General features: G+C 37.3%; 1 protein-coding gene and 2 long non-coding RNA genes across 4 annotated transcripts; 1 reads left to right on the top strand and 2 right to left on the bottom strand.

Annotated features, from left to right (window-relative positions):
* The first annotated feature begins 2,507 nt into the window (after window positions 1-2,507).
* Window positions 2,508-6,822, top strand: LOC125261945 (E3 ubiquitin-protein ligase TRIM39-like). Of its 2 annotated transcripts, none has more exons than XM_048180525.1 (7): window positions 2,508-2,658; window positions 2,911-3,482; window positions 3,932-4,027; window positions 4,531-4,764; window positions 4,856-4,994; window positions 5,782-5,817; window positions 5,955-6,822. In XM_048180525.1, the coding sequence occupies exons 1-7, from the start codon at window positions 2,586-2,588 to the stop codon at window positions 6,500-6,502; spliced, it is 1,698 nt and encodes a 565-aa protein (XP_048036482.1). In that variant the 5' UTR covers window positions 2,508-2,585; the 3' UTR covers window positions 6,503-6,822. The 2 variants fall into 2 exon arrangements, with proteins under 2 accessions (XP_048036482.1, XP_048036484.1); XM_048180527.1 differs by having other exon boundaries at window positions 3,953-4,027; window positions 5,955-6,821.
* A 787-nt stretch (window positions 6,823-7,609) lies between these two features.
* LOC125261947 lies at window positions 7,610-10,537 on the bottom strand. The gene is made up of 2 exons (XR_007183477.1): window positions 10,461-10,537; window positions 7,610-8,058 (listed from the first exon to the last, which is right to left on the bottom strand). It is a non-coding gene; the product is annotated as an uncharacterized LOC125261947 (long non-coding RNA).
* Window positions 10,538-10,877: 340 nt separating this feature from the next.
* Window positions 10,878-13,382, bottom strand: LOC125261948. The gene is made up of 3 exons (XR_007183478.1): window positions 12,554-13,382; window positions 11,600-11,650; window positions 10,878-10,904 (listed from the first exon to the last, which is right to left on the bottom strand). It is a non-coding gene; the product is annotated as an uncharacterized LOC125261948 (long non-coding RNA).
* Between the last annotated feature and the right edge of the window lie 348 nt (window positions 13,383-13,730).

The raw sequence follows: 13,730 nt of genomic DNA on the forward strand, positions 1-13,730 counted from the left end.
ACTCGTTCAACAAAAACCAAGTCACTTTAATGTTTAGATCCTATCCTTGCTTTACATTTGGATGCTATAGGAGGTCCTTCTCGTGGCCAGAGAAAAACCTTCCTTTGATAATATTCTATGAGGAGCTTAGTTTGCTGGACAAACGAACAGTTTCTCTAAATAATTATTAAACCAGAACTAATCATATATATAATTGATTATAATTCGTTGTAATTAATTCACCATATATGGTTAATTCCCCCTTGGGTCGGTATGTGCATAATAATTATTCATAAAGCTTTATGAATTATTATATTCATATTCCACCCATAAATTGATTAATAACTGTACAAAACCGCTACAGCCTCCCACTTTGGACTCTCTGACCACATCACCATCATGCTCTGTGTACAGACCGAAGGTGAAAGTCACCAGACCAAGGGCCCAGTCTGCCCTTAAAGATTGCTTTGACACAACAAACTGGGAGATCTTTAAAGAAGCAGCAACTTACAACAACAAACATACATACATAGAGAATATACTGAAGCTGTAACTACTTACATCTCAAAGTGCACTGATGATGTCACACACGGGAAAACCATCACTATTCGGGCTAACCAGAAACCAGGAGAAGTGCACAAGCTTCTAAGGGCTCTTGACGCAGCCTTTAGAGCTGGTAACACTGCAGGCCTAGCAACAGCAAGAGCCAACTTGTCCCATGGAATCAGGGAAGCAAAACGACAATACAGCAATAAAATATCTGGACATTTCAGCAACACTAGAGACTAGAATCTCTGGCAAGGTATCCAAACTCTAACAAACTATAAAGCCCTATCTCTGATTAACTGCCTAAGTGATTTCTTTGGCCGATTTGAGAGCCAAAATAACACACAGGCACAGAAGATTGCACTTTTCCCACACGAGCAGGCTGTGTGTCTGTGTAGACTGCATGAAAAAGACCGTCCTGAGGATCAACCCACGCAAGGTAGCCAGACCAGACAACATACCTGGTCAGGTTCTAAAGGACTGTGCTGAAGAACTTAAGAATGCACTAACTGACATTTTTAACATCTCACTGAGTCACACAGTTATCCCCAAGTATTTCAAGGCCACCACAATAATTCCAAGCCGCACACATCCAGCCACAACTACTAAATGTAAGGGTTGGCGGAAAAACATCTAAGACTGTCACACTAAGCACAGGGGCACCACAAGGGTGCGTATTCAGCCCGCTGCTTTTCACCCTGTTGACCCATGATTGTGCACTCAGTTACAGTACCAACCACATCATTAAGTTTGTGGACGATACAACGGTAGTGGATCTCATCACCAACAACAATGAGGCCAACTACAGGAGTGAAATTAGCCAACTGCTCCGATTGTGTAATGACAACAATCTCTTACTCAATATGGGGAAGACCAAATAACTTGTCATTGACTTCAGAAGAATAATGGTGCTGTAGTGGAGAGGGTGAGCAGCACCAAGTTCCTAGGGGTGCATATCTCTGAGGACCTCTCCTGGATGACAAACACCACATCGCTGGCCAAGAAGGCTCAGTCACGCCTCAACTTCCTCTGTAAACTGAGTAAAGCATGAGTCCCATCTCCTGTCATGTTCTCCTTCTACTGAGGCACCATTGAAAGCATCCTCACCAGCTGCATCACAGTGTAGTACAGATGCAATGCTGCATCCTGTCGAAAGACTTTGCAATGCATAGTAAATGCAGTCAAGTCAAGTCAAGTCACCTTTATTTATATAGCGCTTTTTACAATGCAGATTGTGTCAAAGCAGCTTTACATTGATAACTGGTACATAATTTTGGCTGCACAGCAGCTCTTAAAGAATAATGTCAATGCAGGCAGATCAAAGCACTGTTGAATAAATGTCAAGAATACTGTTGAATATCAAATGTCAAGTCAAATGTCAAGTGTCCCCAACTAAGCAAGCCAAAGTCAGTAAGATCATCTGTGTCTCTCTGCCCTCCGTTATGGACATCTTCCACACCCGCCTTACCTCCAGGCTTGCTGCACAAGGCTTTCAAACAGCTTCGTCCATCAGGCTGTCAGGAAGCTGAACTTTGTTCATCACCCGTTGACTCGTAGGCTACATTGCAAATTTCTATAGAAGAATAAAACGTCATCAGTATGCGTAGTGGTAAACAAAAAGACCATGTAGAATCACACTTCGGCAGTTATAGTTTTTATGTGTGCTGAAAAAAAGGAAGGGACAAAGGAGCTTGAGGTAAGCAGTTTTAAATTTTAGCAGCATGACGCATTGATTTCATGTTGCATTTTTATTGGCTGGTCAGTAGATGTAGGTCGTAGCAGCAAACATAAAAGATCGCAAGACCGGCAAATCAGCTGTCTTTTTAACCTCTCTCACTGTATGACCACCATAGGACCACCAATTAACGATCACAGAAATCGCAATGATTGTTTCACGATGGCAATCTTGAATGCACTGAACTGAAGCACAGGAAACAAGCACACAGGAATGAAACTAACACATAACATAATCCTGACAGTTTCTTATCAGACCATTGGTCATAATTTATACGGTGAAAAACAATGTGTTTTTTTTTTTTTAATTGAAAAGAGAAAGAACAATGGCAGAATCTTCACCATCATCAACAAAAGCAAGAAAAACCAGGAAATGGAGTATTGAGGATATACCTCCATGTAAGTCAATAACCAAAAAAATAAAAAAATAAATAATGAATTAGAATTAATATTGCGGTAGTATTGTTGTACTTCAAATAAGATGATAAAATAATTTGAGCTCAAATCAATGTATTTCATTTATATATTTATTTATTTGGTAAGTGGTCATGTAATGAGCATCACATTACGGTACTGATCAGCTTGTCTGTGTTCATTTTGACTGTACATGATCTCTTACACATGATTTATCTTCATCATTTCTTTCTCCAGTGATGTCATCCTCCAGTGGTCCACTGACTGAGGATCTTCAATGCTCTATATGTCTGGACGTGTTCACTGATCCAGTCAGCACTCCGTGTGGACACAACTTCTGCAAGACCTGTCTGAATAAGTGCTGGGACAACAGCCGGACCTGCAACTGTCCATATTGTAAAGAAACATTCAAGATCAGACCTGATCTCAAGATTAATACCACACTCCGAGGAGTTGTAGATCACTATAAAAAGAAAAGTCCTGAGAAAAAACCTGAAGTTCTGAAAAAACCTGAAGTTCTGTGTGACGTCTGTGAGGAAAGAAAGCTGAAAGCCCTGAAGTCGTGTCTGGTGTGTCAGAGCTCTTACTGTGAAACTCACCTGGAGCCTCATTTGAGAGTGGCAGGTTTAAAGAAACACAAACTGATCAATCCTGTGAGGAATCTGGAGGACTATATATGTCAGAAACATGAGAGACCTCTGGAGCTGTTCTGTAGAGATGATCAGACATGTGTATGTCCGATGTGTGCTGTGAAAGACCACAAGAACCACAACACTGTTCCTATAGAAGAGGAGAGTGAAGAGAAGAAGGTAGAAGTTACTAAAAAATTATTTTAAAGGACTCATATCATGAGGAATCATATTCTATGATTTTGTGAAAAAAATTAATCAATTATGAATATTATTGTATGAATTGTATGAATAATATTGTGTCTGGTCACTGTGATTCCTTAAGTCCGACATGTTCCTGGATCAACATATTTTGTTGATCCTGGAACAACATTCCTGTCTGAAAATTTGGTCCTGACACTTTCGCTACCCCTACCCATAAATTATCACTAAAATCAGAGGGAAATGATGGTGAAACTGATGTACAGTAGAAGCACCTAACCCTGGTTGTAAGCCAAACTTGACATAAACTGTAAACTTGTCCCTCAAATCTGATAGGTTGATTGGAATGTTGTTCGAGGAACAACAAAGATGTTGATACAGGAACATGTTGTACTTGGTGAAATCACGTTCACCTTCTCTGTCTATAGACTCAAGTGATGAAGACACAGAAAGATGTGCAGCAGATGATCCAGGACAGAATCAAGAAGATTCAAAATGTCAAAAACTCAGCAGAACTCAGAAAAGTGAGTTTAAAATAATTTAATTTAATTAATCTAAATATTTTTTTACTCATCACTTAGTTCTGGTTCTCCAAGAGTCCTGATACAGTCTAACAACACTAAGACTTTATACTGTTTGTATTGTTTGAGTTGTTTGAAACTCTTTTCGGTGTTCAGAACAAATACAAACAAGGTAACTGACAATAATATGTCTAAAATTACAGTTACTTCATAATAACTTCTTTATTGAATTGTTTATTGAATTGTTCTATAAAAACAATATCACACTCACAATCGCACTGTTGCTCTGAATATCGACACGGCTGTGATCACTAAAGTAATAACACATCTCTCCTCAACAACACACGATTGCAAGAATCATTCAGTGCAAACAGTGCAGGATGAACTTAATACTTCAGCTGATGGAAATACTTCAGTTTTAAGAAAAAGTATGAGCAATAGTAACGCTATTGAGTCCTGCCTTATCAAACACCGCTAATAACGTGTTGATTGTCCTGTTTGAGCAGAGAAACACAGAGAAGGAGAAAGCAGCCTGTGTCGAGCTCTTCACTGATCTCATCCGCTCCATTGAGAGATGTCAGACTGAACTGCTGGAGATGATGGAGGAGCAGCAGAAAGCAGCAGAGAAACAGGAGGAAGAGCTCATTGAAGAGCTGGAGCAGGAGATCACTGAGCTAAAGATGAGAAACACTGAACTGGAGCAGCTCTCACACACTGAAGATCACCTCCACCTCCTACAGGTCAGTCAACATCTCTCTGATCAATGATAATGCAGTATATGACACCATAACACTCCCCATGCTGAAGGATTTCTCCTCTCTCCTGCTGTAGATTTACTCATCCCTGTGCAGCTCTAGAAACATCAGGAACTGGTCTGAGATCAGTATAAATACTGATGAGACTCTGGAGCCTCTGAGGAGAGCTCTGACTCGACTGCAGGACACTCTACAGGAGAAACTCACACAAACTGGTATGACAACATCAAATACTCTGTATACAGATACTGTACATAAATTTTAACATATTAATCATCTTTTAATATCAGTAATGGAGAATGAGCCTGGTCCAAACTGAAATAAGAGAAGTTTGTGATCATGTGTTTGTGTCTCATTATCTTCAGCTCACAGTTCTTCTTGAAGAGAGCAGGTCATTTTCAGCTCTAATTTCAGAAAATATGCAGTATTTATCTTATAGCTTCATCCCTGTAACCACAAATGTGAGGCTTTAGTACATCTGCGAACATGTTTAGATGAGAAACTACAGAGAGAAACATTTATTTTCTGCCATTTGCTGTTAGTCTTTTCAGCTGTCTCATCTAAATGTTGTGATTATGTGTCAGATAAATTCAATTTAGCAGAAGAAAATCAAATCAATTGACATCATGTATTTAAGATGCAAATTTGTTGTTGTAGAGATAAATTTCAGATAGCTCAAACAGCTTTGCAGTGCTGGGATTTAATTAATTTAATTTTATTAAAGATTAATTTTTATAGTGTTGTCTTCATTAATAACCACAACACTAATCCACTCTTAAACTGAGATGAATAACATTAGTCATAAAATTATCTAAAATAAAAATATCATAAAATGTTTCACAAAACATTCACAAAGATGTTCTAAAAAGCAGGAATATTTAAAGCTCAAACACTATTGAAATAGTGGTGTTGTACACAATTCTTTAAATATATCCTTAAAGCTTGTCTATAATTCCACACATAAATCATGTCAAAGATCTGATGATGTTTTATTGTCATTAGTCTCTACAGATCTGAAGAGGATGCAGCAGTATGAAGGTACAGTGTGTGTCTGAACTACACTAGATTACATTCATATACTCACAGCTTCATTACTGACATACAGGATGATTAAACATTAAAACATTACAAAATGTCTGTATTGTGAAGTTGTGAATCATATTCTGTTTTCTCAGTGGATGTGACTCTGGATCCGGATACAGCTCATCCTCAACTCATCCTGTCTGATGATGGAAAGCAAGTGAGACATGAATACATTGAGCAGAAACTCCCAAACAAACCAGAGAGAATTGATTCATGTCCCTGTGTCCTGGGAAAGGAGGGATTCTCCTCAGGGAGATTTTATTTTGAGGTGCAGGTGAAGGGAAAGACTGAATGGGATTTAGGAGTGGCCAGAGAATACATTAACAGGAAGGGACAGATCACACTGAGACCCAGTGATGGATTCTGGACTGTGGCTCTGAGCAATGGGAATGAATACTGGGCCTGTGCTGGTCCTGATGTCTCTCTGTCTCTGAGAGTGAAGCCGCAGCGGGTCGGTGTGTTTGTGGATTATGAGGAGGGTCTGGTCTCCTTTTATGATGTGGAGTCCAGCTCTCATATCTACTCTTACACTGGTCAGTATTTCACTGGGAATCTCTATCCATTTTTTAGCCCAGAGTCTAATGATGGAGGTAAAAACTCAACTCCACTGATCATCACACCTGTCAAATACAATAAATGAATTTACAGCCCTAATATGATATACACAATGAAAAAGATGAGACAATAGCAGTGTCAGAGCTCTGTCACAAAAGCAAGAAATAAACTAGACAGAAGTGACCCCTAACCATATATGGAAAAAACTGCAGTGCACTGTGTATTCTGATGCCTTTCTATCAGAACCAGCATTAACTTCTTGAGCAATTTTGAGCTATACAGAAAGGTACTGAAGACATCATTGATGATGTATCAGTGGATCCAAACCTTTCCCCCCCGCTTTTAGATATTCATCACTTTTGTTTTGTGTAGCTGATGTAAAAAGTTGGTCATGTCATTTTTATTTTATTTTTTTACCATCTTGTTTTGAATAAAACTGAAATAAGACAATATGTTCTTTGGTGGCCAGTTTTAAATCATTTGGACAGTAAGCATCTTGATGAATGTTATTAAATCTATTAATAGTTATTCAGACAAATGCTGAGATTAATCTTCATATCAAGAAACTTGTTTTACTGCTGCTGTCTTTTGTGTTTTAGACATTATAAACCTTTTTAATTGGATCTTATAAAATCATAGAAGTGTTTCTCATAGCAGGTTCCAACCGATCAACTGTTGGTCTGTTGGTCTGCTGCTCTCCTCTACGAGAGCAACAGACCATCCCATAAAATGTTGGATATAAGAGCAACATATTGACAATCCTTATGACTTTATGGAACATCTGTAAGTTGAGCAGCATTTGGTGGGTATTCCACACTGTAAAACCCGATAAGTTGCGGTAACTCAAACCATTTGAGGAAACTAATTGCTTCAAACCATTTAAGTTTTAAAACTAATATGTATAAGTACTCTAAACTCATATGCATTGAGTTAAATTCACTTAAATTTTAGAGTTGGTTTAGTTAATCATAAGAGTAAAGTCAACTTAAAGATTTTAAGTTTATTCCACTCATTCAGTTTGAGTTCAGGTAACAAATCTAACTAGGTCTTAACAACTATAACGTTACTTAAATGGTTTTAGGAAACAGATTGCGACAAATGGTTTAAGTTAATCCAACTCAAAGTAATAAAGTTACGTAAGACTAAGCAAAACTTAACACTGGCACAAAATTATGACAGAACAAGAGGGTATTCTTAAGTATTTATTGAAAAACAACAGTTAATTCACAAAATGTTCAAGCATAAAATAATTGGGCTGTCAAGTCAAAAATATAACTTTAAAACAATCTTAGATTTTTTTCCCTCCAAGTATAAGACCGCACAAACAAGGAAATATGTTTGTTTAAACATTTTAATTTTAAAATTGTAAAAGTTTGTCAAATTAAATTAATAATATAAAATAACTATGTTCTAACACCACCAGAAACAGAGTAGATAATTTTTATGTAAGAAAGGTAATTCAACAGTACTTTCTGTACGAACTAAGTGTACTCCAAAGGCAGTGCACTGACTTGGCAGACATCACCTCATCTTCAAAGACAATCAAAATATCCAGTGGGTTAAAAGGTAAAAAGTTCCCTCTTCCTCCTCAACAGCAATGATGGTGAGTGTTGCCTTCTGCACCTGGTCAAGCTCCTTTTTCTAAACGCATTGGGAAAAAAAATTGTGTTAGTGTATATCACCACACATAAAAACAACCCTTGTCAGAGCAGACACCATATTTAAATTTTCATAAATGAAAATAACATTGTGAAGGTTTTGGAGTAATGTTTACTCAATAGGGTGTGCTTATTTAAAACCCTGTAGTACTTTAATTTTCACAACATGTCTTCCAGAGTTGTTTGAATGTTCATTTTTATTAATAAAAATTTAATTTGGCATCAGCCTAAAGTTATAAATTTATTACACTAACTAAAGAAAAGTGGTGCTTAAAGGGTTAGTTCACCCAAAAATGAAAATTCTGTCATTTATTACTCACCCTCATGCCGTTCCACACCCGTAAGACCTTCTTTCATCTTCAGAACATAAATTAAGGTATTTTTCATAAAATCCGGTGGCTCAGTGAGGCCTGCATCGCCAGCAAGATATTGAACACTTTCAGATGTCTAAAAAGCTACTAAAAACATATTTAAAACAGTTCATGAGTACAGCGGTTCAACCTTAATATTATAAAGCGATGAGAATACTTTTTGTAAGCCAAAAAACAAAATTACTTTATTCAACAATATCTATTGATGGTCGATTTCAAAACACTGCTTAATGAAGCTTTACGAATCTTGTTTCGTATAAGTGGTTTGAAGTGGCTATCAAACTGCCAAAGTCACATGAACCATTGACATTTCAAAACACTTGATGTAACAAAGCCTCGTTTACTGAAATCAGTGACTTCGGCACTCTGAACCACTTTTACGAATCTTTTGTTTCGATTCACTTTGAAGATTCATGAAGCAGTGTTTTGAAATCGGCAATCATTAGATATTGTTAAAGTATTCTAGCCACTTTATAATATTAATAGAGATGTTCCGATACCCCTTTTCCATTCCCGATACCGATTCCGATAACTGAGCTCAGGGTATCGGCCGATACCGAGTACCGATCCGATACCTGGGTGTGTATCTGTATATATATATATAATACTACTAGTCCCCGTATGAATTGATAGAATTATTTATGGTGTGCTTCAGACTTATCCCTTAATAAAACAAGAACAAAAACATACAGTGAACTAGAGTATTTTTTATTATCTGACATACATTTGTCAGTTATATTATTTATTTATTTTAAGTGAAAAAGAACTTCAAATGCAGCCACAAATCTAACACTGTAAACTGAAAAAGGTATATTAGTTTTACAATATAACTATAAAAACAGTGCAACAAATAAATCTAGGAATATAATTAGGCTATATAAGAAAATAATCTCTTTAAAACCTAAAGTCCAGAAACAATTTTGTTAAATAAAAATCTCACGTTTTCGACGACTGACAGCAGCTGGTCATCCAGAACAATAAACCCGACAATTTTGTCGGTTATCTTTATTTGTCTTTTGAAAACTTTTATCTTTGTTTGAATGAAGCTGGCACGCCTCATCCTTCTCCATCTTAAGCGCGTCAAAGGCCCGAATCGCTCAATTCGCACCGCGTCATTCACGTGAATCGCGCCGCAGGGAGTCAATTCGCGTCTTTGCATTGACTTAACATGTAAATCACTCACGCTTATCGCTTCATTCGCGTCTGGTGTGAACGCAGCATTAGCCTTTATGTAACCATCGTGTTGCGCGGGGTGACGCGTCTTCAAATGCTTTATTAAGTTATTTGTGTTAAAGTTGCCAATACTTGTGCCACTCGAAATTGCAGCATTGCATATGAGACATGTCGCCGTTTTACTGGTCTGAAATACAGCCAAACAGCAGACATACTGCTAGCGCGTTTTCACTTCTCCGCTGCTCTAAACAGTGGTTGCTTGTGGCAACACAGCACAACTTCCTGTGTTTGCATTCTGAGCCGCGAAGAAGAATTGATTTCCGATTTGCTGCGTTAAGCAAAGATAGCTGGCACAACTAGGTATTGTTTAAGAAAATGGTATCGGATCGGTACGTGAGTTTAAATACTCGCCGATACCGATGCCAGAAATTTTTGTGGTATCGGTGGTATTTCCGATACTAGTATCGGAATCGGAACAACCCTAAATATTAAGGTTGAACCACTGTAGTCACATGAACTGTTTTAAATGTTTTTAGTAGCTTTCTGGGCATTAAAAGTGTACAATATCTTGCTGGCGATGCAGGCCTTACTAACTATCTGATTTCATCAAAAACATCTTAATTTGTGTTCTGAAGATGAACGAAGGTCTTACGGGTGTGGAACGACATGAGGGACAGTAATTAATGATAGAATTCTCATTTTTGGGTGAACTAACCCTTTAAAAGTATAGTTCAGCTTCAAGAGGAACATAAAAACACAGTTACCCACACCATGCATTTATGCTCATGTCAGCAAAAAGCTTAAAATGTTGCTAAGTAAATATAATGTTGTTTTGACCTACCTTGTGTCTTAAAAACATCGGCAGACTCTTCTTTACAGATAGTAAGACCCGCCAGATCGTAGTTCGAATGACATCAAAGTAGGGCTGCACGATTAATCGCATGCTATTCTCACGCGCATTTCGTCAGTAAAGCCGGTTCCCTGATTACCGCTAAATCGCCATCACCTGCTTTCAAATGAAGCGGCATTTAATAGACAGAGCCGTAGGTCACTGAAAAGCCACGCAATATCGCGTTCATATCGCAGATGAATCGCCTGCGATAATGAACGCGATATTGCGTGGCTTGTCCGTGAACTACGGCTCCGTCTATTAAAAGGCGCTGCGTTTAAAAACAGGTGATGGCGATTTAGCGGTAATCAGGGAACCGGCTTTACTGACGAAATGCGCGTGAGAATAGCATGCGATTAATCGTGCAGCCCTACATCAAAGCCAAAAAATGCAGCCCTTGAAAACAAAACAAAAAATTAGGTTAGTTTAACTCACAATTAAACAACATTTATGGTCAGTTTATTTTTATGATTCATGATAAGACAATTTTCAATCACTGCAACCTAGGATTAGCAATTAATTGACACCTTTATACAAACCCAAGTCAACTTCAGGATAAGTGCCAGTGGAAAATAACACAAAAGATAATTTTTCTATCCATATTAATAAAGTCAGCTATAACCAGAACTTAAGACGTAACCAGTATTCTTCTGAAGCAATACAACATGACAAGACAGACTGAAATTTAAGTTGTTATTCACTCTGCCAATACAGAAAATGGTGACAATACATTATCAAACATCATTGGTCCTTGGAGGTCATGATGCCATTCATGTGGTGTGCAAGAACCAATATAGCTTGACGTTAGTTGAGGTTTGTATTATTTTTTGTGTGGGCTGTGTATGCATTGATCAATATGTTTAGATTTAAATTTCATTATAATAAATTGCAAAAACAAATATTGTATTGCTTCAGTATACTTACCATTTGTGCTGCAATAAATTTCTGGTCATCATTACATACATTTGCAAAAATGGCAATTTAAAAATTTAAATTGAAGAAAGATGCATTTAACATGTTCATAAACGTGACAATTTGCATTTCGTACCATACTAAAGCCCATCGATTTGTTCAATGTGAATTATACTTACTCATATTATTGTAGCCATGTTGATATCACACCACCTTTCAACGTCTTTGCTCTGAAAAGATTAATTTCAAAAGCATGACAACAAATTGTTATTATGAGTTTCACATTAGAAAACGTGAAGAGCAACAGTCTTAAATGTTAACTAACGTTAGCAAAACAGCCATCATAAACGACCCTCGAGCCTCTGTTCACCGGGGCTTCGGCTTGCTTTAGTAAACTGAATTAGCATTACAAGGATATATTATATGAAATTACGTAACCACCCACGTCATCAAAGAGCGCTTGGGTTGAATTGGTTTTCACCAACGATGACTACAGCTGGAGAAGTAAGATGTTTAGATTCCGCTATCACGTCTGTAATAAAAGAAATCGACAGCGCATTCATTTTAAAAGACGAACAAAGAACCGCAATCAAGGCATTTGTCGATGGGAAAGATGTTTGCCGTCTTTCCAACGGGATTCGGCAAAAGTTTAAGTACAAGTTCAACATACGTCACTTACTGCGTTGCTCTGATTGGTTGTAGGTCTATCCAATTGAGTGCAGAGTTTTTTTTTTTTACTGGTTCGGTTAAGACACGCCCCATAATTCAAGTGCAATGGAGCAGTATCAGACTCACATTCTGCCTAGAATATGAGTATGACGAAGTCAGGCTACTGCCAACCGTCTCAAAATATAAAAGTCGCGTTATCTGAGTCCTACTGTTGGAAAGCACAAAAAAATATTTCTTAATTTACCACAGACAACCTGTGGGGTACAAAAACACAGCATTTCACCTGCCGTCGATAACTTGGATAACGTGTTGGCTGGCGGCCTGGCGCCTCGACTGTTTGCTAGCAAACGTTAAACAAATTAGTATTACTGAGCTGGTTAATCTTCAATTAAATAGGTACGAGAATAAAACCGAAAACGTTCAAAAGTGCCACAAATATGAATAAAGTAGTTAGAAATGCATACCTGTTATTTTTCTTGACCGTTGCGTGAGCCCGTCCTGCTGCTGCGACTGAAGGAGGGAAAATGGCGCCGGCGCGATTTTTGTTGCCTAGAAACGCACTTGGGTAATACTTTGACATGAATACATGTAATTACTTTAAAAAGGTTGAATGTAGGCTTAATATGAAACAGATCAATGTATTTATTATTGTTTGTGTGTTTATTTGATAGCTTTTAGTTATTTATTTATAGACGAGGTAAGCTACTAGATTAAATTAATTTCTGTAACTTAAACCATTAAAGTTAAAATAACATAGTGACTTATTTAGTTTGAGTTCTACTTAATATAATACATTTTTGAGTTCACATCACAAAATGTGTTAAGTTGAATTAACTTTTTTAAAGTTTTAAGTAAAATGAACTTATTTCATTTAGTGAATTTAACTTTTTTTACAGAAAGCAGGTTATGTGACATACCTGGGTGTGTTTAAGAGTAAGTAAGCGGATAACTTCAACTTTTGGTTCCAAAAACGGATGTAACTCTCAGGCTGCAAGTAGCCAATGTAAGTGTGTGTGTGTGTGTGTATGTTCGAAAGTATTATCTTATTGTCATCTCAAACATGAATATGCATTTTTCCCCCTTTTTATAAGGGGACATTTTCTATGCTATAGGCCTAATGTATTTCTATAATAAAATACATATGTGATCTCATTAAATAATTAGCATCAAACAAACAATTCTTAATTATTCTCAGTGAATAAAGATTAGGCTATTAGCTAAAAATATTGGAAAAATGATTGCACAACCAGCAAATAAAGGGTATTGCACATGACGTCACCGTCGACCGTTACGACTGCGGTCACGCCCACTGAGTGGAAAAAGACTGAGCGGCAGCATTGGTTTTCAGCGTGAATGTCGCGAAAAACACACAAAACACATCCAAAACGGAAAAAAGAGCTTTGTGATTGACAGTACAAATAGCTTTGACACAAAACCCGAGGTATATATTTAAAAACTAAAGAAAGCAACAGAAAAAAGAAGCAAATGGATCACTGCAATTCACAGAAACAGCTCGACTCCAGCAGAGAAACATGGATTTGCAGTTATCATTTTGTGTCAAATTGTTGGATTTTGAGGTGAAATCATACCGTATATAGGCTACTGTATTGTTACAACTCATCAATTAAATATTTTCCATCT

The sequence above is a fragment of the Megalobrama amblycephala genome, unplaced genomic scaffold, assembly GCF_018812025.1.
Source record: "Megalobrama amblycephala isolate DHTTF-2021 unplaced genomic scaffold, ASM1881202v1 scaffold534, whole genome shotgun sequence".
NCBI lineage: Eukaryota > Metazoa > Chordata > Actinopteri > Cypriniformes > Xenocyprididae > Megalobrama > Megalobrama amblycephala.